At 33.0% G+C, this 19,752-nt stretch overlaps 1 protein-coding gene across 1 annotated transcript; it reads left to right on the forward strand.

Moving 5' to 3' along the window:
* Positions 1-478: 478 nt before the first annotated feature.
* LOC131036255 (two-component response regulator ARR3-like) lies at positions 479-17,815 on the forward strand. Its single transcript, XM_059207518.1, has 6 exons — positions 479-523; positions 8,938-9,016; positions 17,122-17,201; positions 17,334-17,411; positions 17,557-17,627; positions 17,710-17,815. The coding sequence occupies exons 1-6, from the start codon at positions 479-481 to the stop codon at positions 17,813-17,815; spliced, it is 459 nt and encodes a 152-aa protein (XP_059063501.1).
* The last annotated feature ends 1,937 nt before the right edge of the window (positions 17,816-19,752 follow it).

Genomic DNA, 19,752 nt, shown 5'->3' on the forward strand with positions numbered 1-19,752 from the left:
AGGAGGTCCTTGGAGGAGAAGAGATCTTCATTCAAAATACATCTACCCCCAAGAGGAGTTGTCTTAGAAAAATATAACATCTTCGAGAACAAAGAAAAAAAGAGAACAAGAATTCAATCCTTCCTCCTATTGCTAGGTGAAAGGGATTCTTGATGAAGGATGACTCACTTTTATCCCAATGGGGATGGGTGAATTTATTATAGATGTACATTACCAAGTGTAAAAGAGGTTGTAGTCAAGTACTTAGACCTCTTGTATAAGAGAGAACCCTTGAGAAAACAAAAACGAATTCACACAAGGAAAGACATCAAGTAATGAAACTTACATCATCCCCAACATTGGAAAGAGTGGATCCTTAAAGAAAGAAAGAAAAAGAGAGATCATTGCCCTTGAAGTATAGGAACAATGAGAAGATTTTACACAATCTTCTAGAGAGAGATTAAACATAAGAAAATGCACAATAAACTTACATGAACATATGGAAGAAAAGACATTAGTAAATGTAAAATACATGTCTCAAGATGTGGTAATCTTCTAAGAGAGGAAAGAAAGAAAATCATATATTCCTCAAGAGGGATTAATCATGAGGACATACCATTGTAGGAAATGATAATCACATATGAAAAATGTATCCCCTAAAGGAAATAATGATGAATGAGATAGAAAGATAAAGAAGGGGAATCCCTACCCCCCAAGTGAGAAGAACAAGGAGAAACATAACACATCTTCTAATGGAGATAATTTTCAAGTGCTATACCTTCCTAATGGACTGAATCCTCTCAAGTAAGGGTCATGTACTTGTAATGTTGGGAAAAATGAGTGAATGAGAGATCTAGAGGAAATATTTTCTTCCCTCTGAGGAGAGATGAAAGTTTCACTTTGGATTTCCCTTCAAACATTTTCACACATTAGATTAGAAGAGGGGGGAAAATGTACTAGATTCAACCTCCAGAGAATGATATTGAATTCTAAGTGATATAATAATGGTAAGTTAATCCCCTCTTCTGGAATGAGATTTGAATTGATTGAATTGCGTACTTATGACCAAGTGAAAAAGTGACAAAGATATGATTATAACTTGAGAAAGAAGCATAGGATGAAGTTGTGCACCTAGATCTAGCAATAATATGTCAAGACGAAGCCACCCTGTGAATTTGCGAAAAAGTTGCTTGAACCGTGGTGAAAGTGTACACGGTCCTTTGAAAAATCCACGAAATGAAAAGGGTTTTTTCACCTCTGCAAATGGAGTCCAAATCCAAAAGTACAGCTGCACACCTATAACCTACACACAAAAAAGAGAGGAAAAGGGGTTGGGATTGGGGATTTGCCTTCAGGTCAAACCCCAGTTTTGGAAATAACCAAATGATGAAAGAAAGTACTTGCAAGTAAATGTAAATGAAAGACTGAAATGTAAATCACCTCAAGGGAGGTTGTGATAGAAATGTTGATAGAATTTCATGTATGAAGTTGAATGTTGGAATGAGTCTCCTCTTCAATGGTTGAATCCTTGACTTGAATGCAACAAATAGCCTTGAAACGAGACTTGAGATGCTCAATGCTTGAAAGGGATTCTTAAATGCTTGAATACGTGATCTCATGAACTTCTTGTTTATGAAAACTCTTTTCTTATCATCCCCCATTATAAAATTGGAAATTAAATGCAACTTATATACTTATCAATTAGGGTTAACTGACTGATTTTTTGTCACAGGCCAACACTGGGGGAGTTTTCCCGCCGAATGCACAACCTCTAATGCAAAATTGGAAAGGGTCATGCCCCAAAATATGGTAGGGATAGGGGCTCCATGCTCCTATCCTAGAAGGAGAGGGGTGCCACGCCCATGTCCTATCCTTTTTTCAAGGATAGGATGCAGTTCGGGCAGTGCAGAGGGAAAGAAAGATGCAGTTTCCAGGTGTTGAGAAAGTTTCTGATCTCTGATCAGGCTTAGGGATTCAATTCGCATAGGTGAGGACCCTAATGTGGTAAAAAATTGCAAGGGTCACAATTTAATGATGCTACAGTACTTTACAGGAGACCACTCCATGCTATGGGCATATCATATTTGTAAATAATTGAAACCATAGAAAATGTAAGTTTTCCAATAGAATTAAGAGAAGAAGAAGAAGCGTATTACTCATTAAAGATGCTCCTTATCATTCAAAGAGAAAATTCAAAGAACAATTATATGCTCACATAACTTTATGCAAGAAAGGAGATCTAATAATGAATAATGCATGAAGATAAATTAATGGGAAAAAAGAAGAAGAGGTGAGCCTCATGTTTCTACCCCAAAGTATTTAAAATTGATTACCACCACAAATGATAAAGAGCCCCTAGTTAAGTTGGCTAGTTATGTCATAGGGTGAAGAGAAACATGAGAAGAAAAGAAGTTCTAAGGCACTATGTTCATGTCAAGGAAGACAACTAGATCTATTGTAAGAGAAATTTGTGCATGATCATATTGCTTTTGAACAAATTTCTTAAATGCATGACATTTCCCAAGAGAATGTGAATATGAATCATGAAAAATGCAATATTCCTCACCTTTCACTTGCTTAAGATTCTTGTTTGGATTTTTAGGAGGAAAGGAAATATTCTTATCATATTTTAATCTCCAATAGATTCTTGTAGTTAGTTTAGATGATAAATGTGTTTTAAGTCATTTTCTTGACATGGAAGAGGATAATTATTAGAAGAAGAAGTTTTATCATCCACAATTCTAATTTTTCCACTATCGATGCCATCTTGAATAGATTTTTGAAAATCATTGTAATCATCAACATTATAATCATGGGTTTGATGAAATGAGCAAAAGGGACATTTTGAAGAAGAAGAATTCTTGCGGGCTCTTTTGATTTGTTTCTTTTCAAGATAGTTCTTAAAATTTTCAAGCCCAAGGAGTTCATCCTTAGAGAGAGGAGTTTCACTTCCTAGGCCTTTTGTAGTAGTTTGCGTAAGAGGTTTTATAGGGACACAACTTGTTTAAATTTCCCAATTCTTTGTCCTCTAAAAACTTGTTTTGTTATTATATTAAAGCCACAATTATAATAATGTTGCCAATGGGAAGTTGGGGGAATAAGATCATAAATTTATTTTAAACCTATTGTGTAAGGTGGAATGAGAGGTTTTATAGATGAAGAAGGAATATCATGGGAAAGGATAACCTTCTTTCCTTTGTTAGGCTTATCCTTTTGGAGAGATTTGGGATGAACATCTTCATCATCTAAAGGTTCACCTTTACTCATTTCTATGCGAGGGGAAAGATCATGAATAAAATGCATAACATCATCCTCCCTACATATACTTTGATGTTGAAGATAAGTCCTAGGAGAATAAGGAGGGTCGAAATATGTAAAAATGTTGATATTATGATTTTGCCCCCTTGCTCAAGGGTATGTGTATAGGAAGAAGATGGGCCCATATTGTTTTCCAATGCTTGCTCTTTTTCAAAAAGATCATTGGTTGATATAGTAGCTCACATCTTATTCACATAGGATACCCTAGGAGAGGTGCAATAATTAGGGTTTCTCGGGTTGTGATCTACAAAAGCCTTGAGGTGATTAATACATAAAATGCACTTTGTTAATAACATCACCATAATGCAACAAAAATTATACACGAAATATTTGAGATCAAATTGAAAAGAAAATGACTTTGAAATTCAAGCAACACAGTATGACCAAGTGCTATGAATCAAAAGGAGCAACATGAAATGAAGAAAGCCATTATCAAACACATTATTATAATAAATATATGTTAAAAAAAATGTAATCATATGTGAAATAGAAAATAAATCCGATCCATTGATTTCCATTGAAAGTCTCTTAATTAAATCTTAATTTACTTTAAAAGAAGATCTAAAATTAGGACCTTTTTATGAAAATTAATTTAAAAGTTTGGTGTGGAAATTTGAATTTGTATTCAAACTTAAGGGGTGCAAAAATTGATAAAGTACGCCAATTTTCTGGATTTAAGTAGAAAAATACAGCCAAATTCAACTCCCAAAATTTCAGGGAAAAAAGCCAAGGACCGTGTGCAAACTGCACTCGGTTCGACCAACTTTTTTTCAAATTTTCAAGGATGATAGAAATTATGATTTTATTGCGGAATCCAAAAAAAAGACGATTTGGAGATGTCTATATTGGTCAAATTAGCAGCTAAAGGTCAAAATAGGAGATTCTTAAAAATTAGGGTTTTTCTTTTTAACCACCTAATTTTTAGAATGAAAAGATAATTTGAATTGCAATTTTTAAATAGAAATTAGATCTGAAACAAGCAATTAAAAATGTTACACTTCACAAGCTTAATTTATCAAAATGAAAAATTAGGGTTTTTATGCAATTAACCTCTAAAGTTTGTAAATAGATTAAACTTGGAAATGAAAGTTTGAAATTCAAATTGTAATAATTCAGATCTAACAATAAGAAATCAGAAGTAGAGTGTAAGATGTCAGGTTCACCAAAATATAAAGTGGAAAATTGAACCCTAGTGACTCCCCACCTAGGAGAGAGAAAAGAAGTCACTAGGATGATTTTCACTTGGGAGAAACTTTACATTCAAAAGAGGGACTTGAATCCACTAGATCCAAATCTAAGGGGAACAAGAATATGATTTCCAAGTGGATTGCAAGGGTTGGAAAGTGATTTGCCCTCTTTTGTAAATAGATATGTTGACTTATTGATTATGTAGAAAAGGAAGATAAAATGAATGAAATGAGGAGCTATCGGTTCAAAATCATGCTATAATTTTGGATCTGGGGTATTCAGACTGATACAGATCTGCCTTTCAAATTTGGAGAAAAGTCATTAGGACCATGTTGAAAGTGCACACGGTCCTCTAAAAAATCCGCTTGCCGAAAAGGGTTTTTCCGTCTTTGTAAATGTAGTCCAATCATGCAATTATAGTCGCGCACCTGCAACCTACACACAAAAGAGAATGGAAGAAAGGTTGTGGATAGGGGTTTACCTCAGTCGAACCCCAGTTGAGGAATCAACCTTGAAAGAAAGTAATTGCAAATACTTTTAAATGTAAATTTAGGAAATGTATACCTTTTAGATTTGTGATTGATGATGATGATTGCTTGGCTTCTTAAATGTAATCACAAATGTTGTATGAAATGGCATGTAACATGACAAAACCCTAACACACACACATTCTTGCAAATTAATGTTGTAATGTTGCTCTAATGGATGAATGAAGAAGACACATGAAGGAAAGAACTTGGTGGATGCTTGAAGACTTGAATGCTTGATGAAGACCTTTCGCTTGGATTTTTCTTATTATCCTTATCTTGGCTATTTTCGTTTCTTATCGAATGAGGGAATTGAATCTCCTTTTATACATGCCCAAGAGAATTAATTTTCATCCATCAAAGGCCAACAAAGAGAGATTTAAATCCCCGAAGAGAAGATTAAGAAAAAGGGGTCGGATGGACCCATCTTAGGGCAACCTTAAGAGTGGGGGATAGGGGTGCCACGCCCCTGTCCTAGCCTATTTTGGGGCCCAGATAGGGTCTTAAGGTAGCATAAGGGCCACAATAGGAGGAAACTCAGGATGAAAGTGCAAAAAGAGGTCTCAATCGAGAGAGAGAGATACAGTAGCTTAGGTGAGGACCTAAAATATGGTTGAAATTGCAGGGTCCACAATTTTAAGACACTACAGTATGCAACAATTCTAAATAGCAGTAAGAGATGAATCCGATGGGAATCTATACCGATCAAGTAAAGGAACATAGCCATGAAATAATAGAAATAGAGATGGAAGAAATGGAGGAGTTGTAATAAAATAAATAATCCATGGGGAATGATGAGATGGGAATTATTGAATCAAGATGGATTAGGTAGACAATGGCCAAGGGAGTGAACAAGACCTATAAAGGCAAATGAAAAATTCCAACAAATAGTGAAGGGAAGATAAGGCATTATTTAGCAAGCCTACAACTACATTATCTATTGATGTTAATGATTCCTCTTTTTTTTTTCAAATGCAACAAGTGGAACTGACTTTCATTTATGTATCATACTCACTAATTTCTTGTCACTAAAAAACCTTGTTTCATATAAAGTATATCCAAACAACAATATCCTCTTATTCTTTAGCATCATGGTTTATCTTAGCAATTGATTATTCACTTAGTGAGTAACACAATATGAAATGGTATTATCTTGATGGCATGAAAAAGACTATATTATATACACGAGGCTCATATGAGGTCTTTAGATGATCTTGTAATTTTTTAGCTCTCAAAATATTTCTAACCATGTTCAAAACTTTTTGATTGCTACATTTGACATAGTGATAATATTGACATGATATATGCTATTGTAAAGCTATATGATAACCTAAATATTCATGACAACAATCTAGAGGTATTTATAATATTTTTTTAATAGAGATTAAATTTGAATAGAAACTCTTCTAAACTATGCCAAGAACTCTTTAAATTCAAGGGTTTCAATCAACTTTTCAACTTTGGAATTCACACAAACTTGAATATCTCAATTGAGTCTATAACCATTGCAACATGATCTATATTTGGTAGAAGATGGGGTGAAAAACCCATAGGCATAGCCACATGGGTGAAACTGAAATGAACTCCTAAATTATCAAATAACTCCCATGCAACACACCATTATTTTCTTTCTCAATCTACAATGTTCCATGCTTCAAAAAGATTTCAATATGGATCATAATTAGTACAACCATCTACTGGTCTCATGTCGAATATGAAGGACTCCTTGAATGCCACAATGATAGAAAAAAAAATTGAACTGCTTGGTTGCCAAACAACAAAACGCTATACTTCATGTTATGTAAGTGAAGAAGAGAAACAAAACCTAAAATATTCATTTCCTTTTCTCTTGGTGTGGAAACATGGTTGTTGGGAGACCAAATTTTTAATCTTTTTTCTTTTCTTTTTTAGCCTTGGCACTTAAGACTCTCAATTTTCTATTTTAAAAAATATGAGTTACAATTTACCTTGCTTTAATATCCTCGAAGGACTTAGGAAAATAAGATGATGAATTTTTGAACAAATTAAACCATGGTGAGACAAGAAATATAGACATATACAAAAAATAATGAAATGTTGAGCATGTTCTCCATTAGGTCCATTTGTTTTGGGATAAAATTCTAAAATATAGTGATTATGATGTTGTGTCTTTATTTCTTATCATAAACACATATATTTTTTCCTACATAATTTTTGTTGCTAAGCCAAATTTGAAAGAAAAAAAAAATCTTTGTATTTTATTCTTCATATTACTTAACTTTAATTTATTAATTTTATCAATACTAGGAAAGAGAATGCTTAATTTTCTATCTTTAAGAACCTTTCACTTTAAAAATTAGTAAAAAATAGTATATACACTAGAAAATTACCAAAAAAGTCATCATAAATAGCATGATGTTAGCTATTTACTACAAAAGTATTTTAAAATGCTTAAAGAAAGTAAATAAATTAGGAGAAGTATGTTTGATGCTATGTTATATTTTTCTTAAATAATGACCACTTTATTTGTTTTCCGTATTTTATTCTCTTAGTTTCCAACATTTTGAAAAAAAAAACATAATGTTTTAAAAACTAGAATCTAACCACTATTAAATTTCTCGTGATATTTTGAAATTGTGAGTGTATGTATCTTGATTTACTCATAAGTATTAAATTTTTTTATTTCATAAAAAAAAAAGGACTCCCCATTTTCATGCACTTACTTTGATGTAGCTCTAAATTTTAAAAAATCTTAAATTCTTTACACTTTTATAATCTAATCTTTTGAATTCAAGTCATATATTTTAAAATAATAATCTTAAAACTAACCTAAAATCTAATGATCAAAATGATTTAATATAGATTTATATATATAAAAATAATTAAAAAATAAATCTAAACAAAACAATTCATAATGAAGTACAACTTAAATTATCACTTGCATCAAATAATTATAAATACTAACCTTTTTGTTGAACTCTTATTTGTATTTTTTTACCATTCTTTTATTTTAAAATATCATCCAATTTTTTAAATTAATATAAAATTAAATCATATATATTCATCATTTTTTTTTGCTTAAAAGGCCGAAACCAAAAGATCTATTAAATATTATAAAAACAGTCAGATTCCTAAAAACAGTCATCTTCATTCACATCATCACCTATGACTCTCTCTGTCCAACCCTTTTAGAGAGGGCTGCGGCTATTCTCGTTCCAAAACAGACATTTTGTACAGCGTGATGCATGATAGCGACGTGTTAGTCAATCGCAACCGTTTATTGCAAAATCAACAGTGCAAAACGCGACTAACACCCGTGTGTTAGTCAATTCATACTGCCCTTTTGAAACCAGAATAAACGCATCATCTTAAGAGCCCCATCATTAAAGAAATATGGCAAACTTAAAATATTTGAAAAAATATACTCACGAAATTTAGGGTACATCAATTGATCGGTTATCCTATATCCACCTCACGAGTCAAATAAATCATCTACATTTCTACGTTACGCTAAAGTTGCAAAATTGAATACTTTTTTTTGGTCAATCAATTTTGCGTTTCGTTCGTGATTTCCAGATGATTTTGACAGACTATATTATAATATCAAAATTGAATCTTTTTATTTCTGGCATGAAGTAAATATCCGTTTGATTGCGACCGGGGATGACAGATTTCCAATCTTTAAACAAGATGCTTCTTTTGATCTTTTCATGGGTATGCCTTGTTTTTTCTTTAGTCATCACGTCCCCATAAATATAATTCATCAGGTCCCCATAATTGTTATTCAGATTGACATGTTTTAGCTGGAAGTGAATGATTTGTGTATTCTGAACTTCAATCGGTTTTTGCATCAGAGTATAAATGTATTTGGGTCATTGAAATGGGTTCAAACGGAGCCTCATGTTCAGCTTCTGACTATTTTAGCAAAGATAATAACACATCTGAGCCTCATGTTCTTGCTGTGGATGACAGTGTTACAGATCGAAAGCTTATAGAGAAGCTGCTTAAGATCTCCTCTTGCAGAGGTGGGATTTTTAAATTTATATTGTTCTCATACTAACAAATAATAAGTTTACTTATGAATTTTGAATAACGTTTCCTTAGTTCGATCTCTGAAAACTTGAAAAATAATATGGGTGTTTTATATTGCTGCAAAACTTATATGGAAAACAAAATTAGCAAGCTACTTTGTTGGAAGTGTCACGGTTCTGAGAGCGGGGGTGAATCAGAACCGTACTGTTCTAATTGAAAACTCCTTCAAATTTTTGCACTAAGCAATATAAAACAGAATATTTACAATTTATGCAGGAGAAGTGTAAGCATTCATCATAAGCATAAAGAAATGAAACTCACAAACATGAAGAAACACCAAATTTGTGCCGAGTGGAAAACCCTCCAAAATCTCATGATTTTGTCATAGGGAGAAAAACCACTCCATGAACCTGTATCTTTCATTCATTCCAATCCTTTACAATCGGCAGTCACTACTGCTTAGAAATTTAACACAACTCATATACATATACAAATGTGCATATATCACTCGTACATGTATACAAGTTTATGATCAAAAACTCTCAGACCCACTAATCTTCAGATACATATATATATATATATATATATGTTTTTACACACATACGTACATGCATCTAAAGATTACAAGTGTTATATATGAACTTCGAAACAAAACAGTTACATATTTCTAACTGAACCAGTTATAATCTGTTCAACAAACTTCCTCTTAAAAAACTTCAAAAGATCAGTTTCAGATTACGAATCTGTTTTAGGCAAAACTGATAATCATTAAGCTTCGTTTGAGAGATATTCGAAGACATTTTCCATAACGGCATTATGCTTTGCAACTGACTGAAAACATTTACACCTTTCCTTTTGTTTTGAAACAACAAAAACTTTATATAGTACCCTGGGTTTAAAACCCCAAAAGATTTATTCACTGCATAGCCATATTTCGGATTCGAAACCCTCTTTAGAAGTGAACAAGAACATAAACCTTCATACCTGTGAAGTTTAAGATTCTGCCCAAAGAACCTCATACCTGAAACACAAGACTCTGTCTGGCCATAGGAAGTTTCTTCCTTCTTTCATACGCTCCAGATTCTCATACATGAGCAAAAACGAACATATAAGCAAACTTGTATTCTTTCTGAGTAAGATAAATGCATAAACCTGAAACTTTATTTGAAATAGAAAACAAACAATGAACCTGCCTGTATCCATCAATCAATTTCCCTGTTTCGCACAAAAATATCTTGACCCAACCGATTATTACCTGTTTGTTTTGCAGAATGAATTCAACTTTCAAAATGCAACAAAAACTGTTTGCTCAGAGTAAATCGATACCCACAACCTTAATCAGATTTAACCAAAATTTGGAGTCCGCCATGCAAAGTCAATACTTGGCGAGAAAGGACTGACGATAATCAATAATGTGTTCAGACTTGTCAGTTTACAGTGGTCTCAATTAAAACGGCCGACAACATCATACAACCTTTTCAATTTTTCGCTTTAAACAAATCCCATCATATATTCCATGCCACGTCAAAAATGCCACATGTAGCATTTTGCCAACAAAAACAGATCTACCACGTGTTTGCCGGATACCAGATAATTTAAATAGTTAACAATCTCTCCCATTTTTTATGCAAAAAATTTCACCATTTCATTAAATGAACTGAAACACCATGTTGATTATAAACAAGATAATGAACTGAAATGCGAAACAGATTTACCATGAAAACATGATTAATCTATGAACCAAGTGCATCCAAATACAAGAACCAAACCTGAACAAACCAAAACTGTTGTGCCAAAAGATCAAATGAAAACTGAACCTGTATGAACCTGTGCCAAATGAACCTGTATGAACCTGTGATGATCAAACTGCCAAAACAAAACTACTGAACTTTACTCCCCCAATGAACCTGTGATGATCAAACTGCCAAAACAAAACTACTGAACTTACTCCCCCAAAATTTATGCATCAAAAATCTAACCATCTGCTTTAAAACTTATCCCAGCATGGATTGGGAGAAGACTCCCAAGCGAATTCTGAACTGTTCAAACAATTCTCGAGGAAGAGCTTTGGTAAAAATATCAACAACTTGTAATTTAGAAGGTACATGAATAAGAATGACCTCATTTGATGACACATGTTCGCGAATAAACTGCAATTTGATGGCAACATGCTTAGTTCTAGAATGCATAACAGGATTTTTAGAAATCTGAATAGCACTGGTATTGTCACAAAGGATTTTTAGAGGTTTTTGAACATGAATACCCAAATCTGAAAGCTGATAAGACATCCAAATTAACTGAGTACAACATGCCGTTGCAGCAATAACTTCAGACTCAGCAGTAGAAAGAGTGACACAATCTTGTTTTTTACTATGCCAAGCAACTAACCGATCACCTAAGAAAAATGCAGCACCACTAGTACTTCGTTGATCATCTTTACATCCACCCCAATTAGCATCTGTATAACCAATGAGAGCAAAATCATCATTTTTTGGATACCACAAACCATAATCCAAAGTACCTTGTAAATATTTAAAGATACGGTGAACAGCATTGAGATGAGATTGACGAGGAGCTGCTTGATATCTAGCAACTTGACATACAGAGTACATGATATCTGGTCTAGAAGCAGTAAGATATAAAAGACTTCCTATCATAGATCGATACTCTCTTTGATCAACAAGAGGAGATTCATCAATTTTCATCAACTTACATCCAGTTTCCATTGGTGTACCAACTGGATTACAAGTATCCATTTGAAACCTTTTAAGCATTTCCTTAGCATATTTCAGTTGAGAGATAAAGAAACCATGTTCAAGCTGAGAGACTTGAATTCCCAAGAAAAATGTCAAAAGTCCTAACATAGACATTTCAAATTCTGACTCCATGATTCCTGAAAAAGTTTGTGCTAAATGATCATTAGTAGAACCAAAAATAATATCATCAACATATATTTCAACAGCCAATAAATTTTCATTGTCCATTTTTGTATACAAAGTGTTGTCCACATTTCCTTTAATGAATCCATTTGCAATTAGATGTTTATCTAATCTGGAATCCCAAGCTCGAGGAGCTTGTTTTAAACCATATAAGGCCTTTTTGAGACGAAGAACATAATCAGGCTTGTCAGAAGATTTGAAACCTTCTGGTTGTTCCATATAAACTTCCTCCTCAAGATATCCATTTAGGAAAGCAGTTTTGACATCCATTTGGTAAACAGTGAAATTTTTATGAGTGGCATATGCAAGAAAGATTTTGATTGACTCCATCCTTGCAACTGGTGCAAAGGTTTCACCAAAGTCAACTCCTTCTTGTTGTGCATATCCTTTGCAAACAAATATGGCTTTGTTTCTGATCACTACACCTTCCTCATTTAGTTTATTGCGGAATATCCATTTTCCACCAATAATATTTTTACCATCAGGTCTGGGAACAAGTTCCCAAGTCTTGTTTTTCTCTATCTGATTTATTTCATCTAGCATAGCATTTTGCCAACTAGGATTTGATAGAGCTTCTGTTACATTCTTTGGTTCAAAATCTGCTATCAAACAAAATTGTTCAGCAATATTTACTTGTTCTCCTATTTTGGCTTTTCTTCTAGTCAAAATTCCTTTATCAATATCACCAATAACTTGAGACTCAGGATGTCTCTTAGCTATTATTCTAGAAGATGTTTTTATCTTTGATCCATCACTAGTGATTTTAGAATTGGAACAATTTTCTGATTCTATTTTTCCTGCAAGTTCATCTTCATCATCAGTTTCAACTTTATCTTGTTCACGATTTTCATTATGAAAACTTTCTGATTCTTGAAAAGATAAACTTTCATATTCTTCCTTGTCATTACAGCATACAGATGTTTCATCAAACATAACATTTATGGCTTCTACAATTTTGTTCAGCCTTTTATTATAGCATTTATATGCTTTGCTATGTGTAGAGTACCCAAGAAAAATCCCTTCATCAGATCTTGAGTTAAAGTTTTCTAGAGAATCATCATTCTTTCTGATAAAACATTTGCAACCAAATATTTTAAAGTTCTTAACATTTGCTGTTTTCCCGTACCATAATTCATATGGTGTATAAGCTGTCCTAATTCTGATTTGAGCTCTATTTAAAATATAGACAGCTGTATGAACAACTTCTTTCCAGAACTTGTCAGGCAGCTTTGCTTCATTTAACATAGTCCTGGCCATTTCCTTGACAGTTCTATTTTTTCTCTCTACAACCCCATTTTGTTGTGGTGTCCTAGCAGTAGAGTATTGTCTTTTTATACTTCGTCTTTCACAATACTCAATAAATTCTTGAGAAGTAAACTCTCCTCCTCTATCTGATCTTAAGCATTTCAGTTTTAAATCAGTTTCTCTTTCCACCATCTTCCTAAAAATTTTGAAACGTTCAAAGGCTTCTGATTTATGTTTCAAAAATGTTACCCAAACCATTCTTGAATAATCATCTATAAACAGCATGAAATATTTTTCATCATTTAAAGAGGCTGTTTTGGTTGGACCACATAAATCAGTATGTACTAGTTCAAGTGGTCTATTTGTCAGATATTCTTTTGTTTTAAAAGAGACTCTTGTTTGTTTACCTTTTATACACTTTTCACAAACAGATGCAGGTTTAGTTATTTGTGGTAGTCCCCTGACCTTTTTGTTCTTGCTGATTCTAGCAAGATTATCAAAGTTCAAATGTCCCAGTCTTTTTGTGCCATAGCCAATTTTCTTCCACTTGACTCATAAAGCAGGTATTGACCAATGATGTTTCTTGAATAGTTGAATCTATCAGATTATACAAATTACCATTTGTTCTTAACCCACTGGCAATGACTCTATCTTTCCCATTTTTAATATGACATTCTTTTGCATTGAAAGAGACAAAATATCCATTATCACATATCTGACTGACACTTAAAAGATTATGTTTCAACCCTTCAACAAAGTACACATCATGTATTGGTGTATCATTATTTAAGATTATTGAGCCTTTTCCTGTTATATAAGCTCCTGAGTTATCACCAAAACGTACAAAACCTCCATCAAAGTTTTCTAAGGTTTTGAATTTGTTCTTGCACCCAGTCATATGATGAGAACAACCACTATCCAACACCCATGTTGCAGAATTTTGAGCAAATAAGACTGTTTCAACAATTAAGGACTTTTCATTTGTCTTTACTTGTTTCCATATCTGTTTAGGTCTCAGATTTAATTTACACTGATTTGCATAGTGACCATAGTAAAAACATTTGAAGCACCTAATAACTTTTCTTTTGCCTTGACCAGTGCTATTTTTACAAAAGATTGCTTTGTGCCCAAAAACATTGCAGTTGAAACAATATCCATTGAAAAACAACTTTTTCTGATTAGTAGATTCTTCAGAAGAACATTGCAAGATATTCAGTTTTTTATCCTTTTCTTCAAGTAAGAATTTTTGACTTTCTATAATTGAATTTGCTTTTATTAATTCATCTTGAAGTTTTTGATTTTCAGTCTCTTGCAACTGATTTTTTTAACCTTTTAATTTCTTGCAGGGATTTTAGAAGTTCTTCTTCAAGATCTACTTCTATTTCTAAATCAGATGAGGATTCAGGCTTATTTGATTCAAATTTAGGAGTATGTACTATTTCAGCCATAAATAATGTTTCCCCTTCTTCATCTGCATCACTGGATTCTTCATTTGGATCCTCTTTTGAAAAAAGACTTTTCTTTTTGAAATCCTTAAACCTTTTATTCTGATTCCAAGGCTTCTTCCTAGATAACTTCTCAAATTTCTCATCACACTCATCAAGTTCAATATTTGGACATCTAGCAGCAAAATGTCCTAATTGACCACAACTGAAGCATTTAGGTTTGCTTTTATATTTCTTTGCCATTCTTTTAACCAATAATGCTTCTAAAGCATCAGTTAGATCTGAATCACTCTCATCATTCTTTTCAACCTTAAAGGCTGATTCTTTTGATGAAGAACTAGCTTGATTGCTAATTCTCATTTCATATGCAGTTAGAGTTCCTTGAAGTTGATGTAAGGTCATTTTTGAAAAGCTTTTCTTTTCTTCTAATGTAGAAATTTTTGTTTCAAATTTAGGTAGGACTGACCTAATAACCTTTTAAACAACATCATGTTCTTCTATGTCTTCACCTAGACCCTTCCTGGCATTCACAACTTCCTCAATTCTTAAAAAATATGCAGCAATGGTTTCATCCTCACTCATTTTCAGATTGTCAAACTGAGTTTTAAGAGTAATCAGTTTAGATTCTTTAACCTTGTCATCTCCTTGATAGATAGTTTCAAGTTTTACCCATATATCATTTGCAGATTTACAATAAATGACTTTGGCAAAGACATCTCTAGCAAGACCACAAAGAAGAGCATATCTAGCCTTCTTATCTAATTCAAATTTTAGTTTCTCATCTGCATCAGTAGGAACTGACGCTGGAACATTGTATTTTGTTGTTACTACATCCCACATCCTTACATCTAGAGAATGTATAAATGCTTCCATTTTAACTTTCCAGAAAACATAATCATTTCCATCAAACAAAGGTGCCCTATTAAGGAAAGCTCCTTCAGAATGTGCCATAACTTCCAATAACCAGAGATCAATTCCTAAAAGGAATCCTACGCTCTGATACCACTTGTTGGAAGTGTCACGGTTCTGAAAGGGGGGGTGAATCAGAACCGTACTGTTCTAATTGAAAACTCCTTCAAATTTTTGCACTAAGCAATATAAAACAGAATATTTACAATTTATGCAGGAGAAGTGTAAGCATTCATCATAAGCATAAAGAAATGAAACTCACAAACATGAAGAAACACCAAATTTGTGCCGAGTGGAAAACCCTCCAAAATCTCATGATTTTGTCATAGGGAGAAAAACCACTCCATGAACCTGTATCTTTCATTCATTCCAATCCTTTACAATCGGCAGTCACTACTGCTCAGAAATTTAACACAACTCATATACATATACAAATGTGCATATATCACTCGTACATGTATACAAGTTTATGATCAAAAACTCTCAGACCCACTAATCTTCAGATACATATATATATATATATGTTTTTACACACATACGTACATGCATCTAAAGATTACAAGTGTTATATATGAACTTCGAAACAAAACAGTTACATATTTCTAACTGAACCAGTTAGAATCTGTTCAACAAACTTCCTCTTAAAAAACTTCAAAAGATCAGTTTCAGATTACGAATCTGTTTTAGGCAAAACTGATAATCATTAAGCTTCGTTTGAGAGATATTCGAAGACAGTTTCCATAACGGCATTATGCTTTGCAACTGACTGAAAACATTTACACCTTTCCTTTTGTTTTGAAACAACAAAAACTTTATATAGTACCCTGGGTTTAAAACCCCAAAAGATTTATTCACTGCATAGCCATATTTCGGATTCGAAACCCTCTTTAGAAGTGAACAAGAACATAAACCTTCATACCTGTGAAGTTTAAGATTCTGCCCAAAGAACCTCATACCTGAAACACAAGACTCTGTCTGGCCGTAGGAAGTTTCTTCCTTCTTTCATACGCTCCAGATTCTCATACATGAGCAAAAACGAACATATAAGCAAACTTGTATTCTTTCTGAGTAAGATAAATGCATAAACCTGAAACTTTATTTGAAATAGAAAACAAACAATGAACCTGCCTGTATCCATCAATCAATTTCCCTGTTTCGCACAAAAACATCTTGACCCAACCGATTATTACCTGTTTGTTTTGCAGAATGAATTCAACTTTCAAAATGCAACAAAAACTGTTTGCTCAGAGTAAATCGATACCCACAACCTTAATCAGATTTAACCAAAATTTGGAGTCCGCCATGCAAAGTCAATACTTGGCGAGAAAGGACTGACGATAATCAATAATGTGTTCAGACTTGTCAGTTTACAGTGGTCTCAATTAAAACGGCCGACAACATCATACAACCTTTTCAATTTTTCGCTTTAAACAAATCCCATCATATATTCCATGCCACGTCAAAAATGCCACATGTAGCATTTTGCCAACAAAAACAGATCTGCCACGTGTTTGCCGGATACCAGATAATTTAAATAGTTAACATACTTGTTAACTGCAGTGACCATGTTTGATAGTGGAAGAAGAGCTCTGGAATTCCTGGGATTAGGAGAATATGATAGCAGTACTGTACAAATCAACGTAAGCAGCTGAAATTTGTTGTTATTTTTAAATGTATCGCTTGGTGAAAAGATAGAAAATCATACGATTGTCATTCTACTTTATTAATTAGAATACCCAAATCAAATCATATAAAACATCTTTGTCATACAGAAATTGAAGGTGGATATGATAATCACCGACTACAGCATGCCAGGATTGACTGGTTACGAGTTGCTCAGGAGAATTAAGGTAATGTTTTCTGAAACTTTGGGTTTGTTTTTTAATAATAAAATGAATTCAGATATATTTCTAGAGCATGTTTAAGATTTCAATGCAGTATCGTTTGTTTTTCAAACATCAAATGAAGTCTGAGATATATAATTTTGAATAGCAGGAATCACCTCAGCTGAAGGAGATTCCAGTGGTCATCATGTCGTCTGAGAACGTGGCTTCCCGGATTAGCAGGTAATTACACCATAAAATTATGGAAAAAGAAGTTATGTTCTGTTCAAATGTTTTGGTACTAATTCATCTTGTAAGTAATCAGATGTGTGGGCGAAGGCGCAGAAGACTTCATATTGAAGCCCGTGCAGCTATCGGACGTGAAACAATTCACAAACTACAGAAGATTGAACCAAATTAAGTCTATTTAATGTACATTTTGAAAAATAATATACAATGCTAAGAGATTTCCACAATTCATAGAATAGAGTGAAATTAGTTTCTGAATTCAATTGTGTATAAGATTTTTGTATCAATGTTTCGGATCACACTCCGTGATCCCTCATCAGAATAATGAGAGCCAAAGGAATCAAATAATGTACATTTTTTCATTTCTCTATTTTAAGTTGTTCTTTCTGAGCTTGTTTTAGATTAATAAAAGCAGAGATTTTAAAAAGGCCCTAACCCTTGTACAAAAGGATGGATCAATTAGTATTACAGAATAATAGGAGACAACCAAGACAAACAATAAATGAAAAACGAAAGTCACCAAAATTTACGAACACCCAACCCAAGGTTGGGGTGGTTTAAAGCCAAATCGCTCCAAAGATTTTTGTTTCATAGTGCATGACCTCTAAACTTCTTCTCTTGAACCATTTTGTATCCATGCAAAAATTTTCTATAGGAACAAATAGACACATTCTATAGTAGCCATGATGATGTGATGCATGAGTTCCTAAGGACTATGGGCTTTTGATAATCAATTGAGCTACAAATCGTTTTCTCAATTGTCTATCATATATAGTGTCAGAATATTCAAAAAAGGTCACATTGAATCCTAGGTAAACCTTAGATTTTGTCTCACTTTTATTTGTCATATATTTGATTATTCATTTTCTTGGGTCATATCTCATAAATTAATTTAGCATCTAATTAGATTGATTATTTTATCGTCTTCTCTTATAATTGCTTAATCTAGTGTAGAGTAGTAGAGCATATTTCTATCTTTATTATTTGGTGAACCCATAATTTTTTCTATTATCTTTTGTGGTTAAATGTTCTAATTTTATCAATTCTATATTTGATTCATCTATTGCTTGCCATATCTCCATACATCATTTCTTCTTGTGTATGTTTAACTTTTAATTTATTTTGGACATCTATTGATGCAACCTTCTATTTTGAATCTCTAAATCATGGATTTTGATCAACCCTTCCAAAATTTTGGGTTGAAATAGATAAGCAAGAAGACACATGTCAAATTTATTATCCCTTACTATTGGGATACCACATATGTAATTATGGAGTGAATGCAATTTAATTTATTTAAAACACTTGGCTCCAATTCTATTAATGTTGGTAGAAAAAAGATGAGGTTAAATAATGATGCCTCCCTATTATATAGGGAATATTGGGGTACAAGGATATACATTTTCTATGTGTACATATCAACTCATGACACATTTGATTGACCTTACATTTTTAGTTGTACATGGTTGCTATCCCAATATTGACTATCTGTAATTATATTTTGTTATATAGCTATATATTGAGATATATTTGAACCTCTTAATTCTTCTTATTTTGATAACCTGACTATTTAAGGTTTTACCACTCTTAGAGATATTAGTGTTTGCCAAGTTGTTATTCTTATTGTTGGTTGAAATGAGGAGAGTTTTGAAATATAAAATGAAAAACTTGATGTTCAATTGATTCAATCAAATAATATTACATTACAATGCCATGACTTTTTAAAGCCTAATTTTTCCTTATGAAAACTACCTACAAGAATAACTTCCTAGAAACTAACTAACCTAATTTTGTTAATTATTTAACAATAAACCTAATAATATACTAATTAATGTAAAACTCCAACATTCCCCCCTCCCTTATTACATTAATTCGAAAAAGAGTGGAACATTGCAAGGGTTGAACACAACCCTTTTGGAGAATTTGATTAAATTTCACCAATCCTCCTTGCTCACCTAGGAAATGTTGGATTGACTATATCAGTAGATCTCTTGACTATAGAAACTACAACCATTTGCACAACATGAGGGAACATAAAAGTGTTCCCATCCTCCATGCACAATGAGACACATTTCCTCTGAAATTCCACATGTCATCTGAGTGTGTCTAATGCTTCCTT

The sequence above is a fragment of the Cryptomeria japonica genome, chromosome 6 (assembly GCF_030272615.1).
Source record: "Cryptomeria japonica chromosome 6, Sugi_1.0, whole genome shotgun sequence".
Lineage (NCBI taxonomy): Eukaryota > Viridiplantae > Streptophyta > Pinopsida > Cupressales > Cupressaceae > Cryptomeria > Cryptomeria japonica.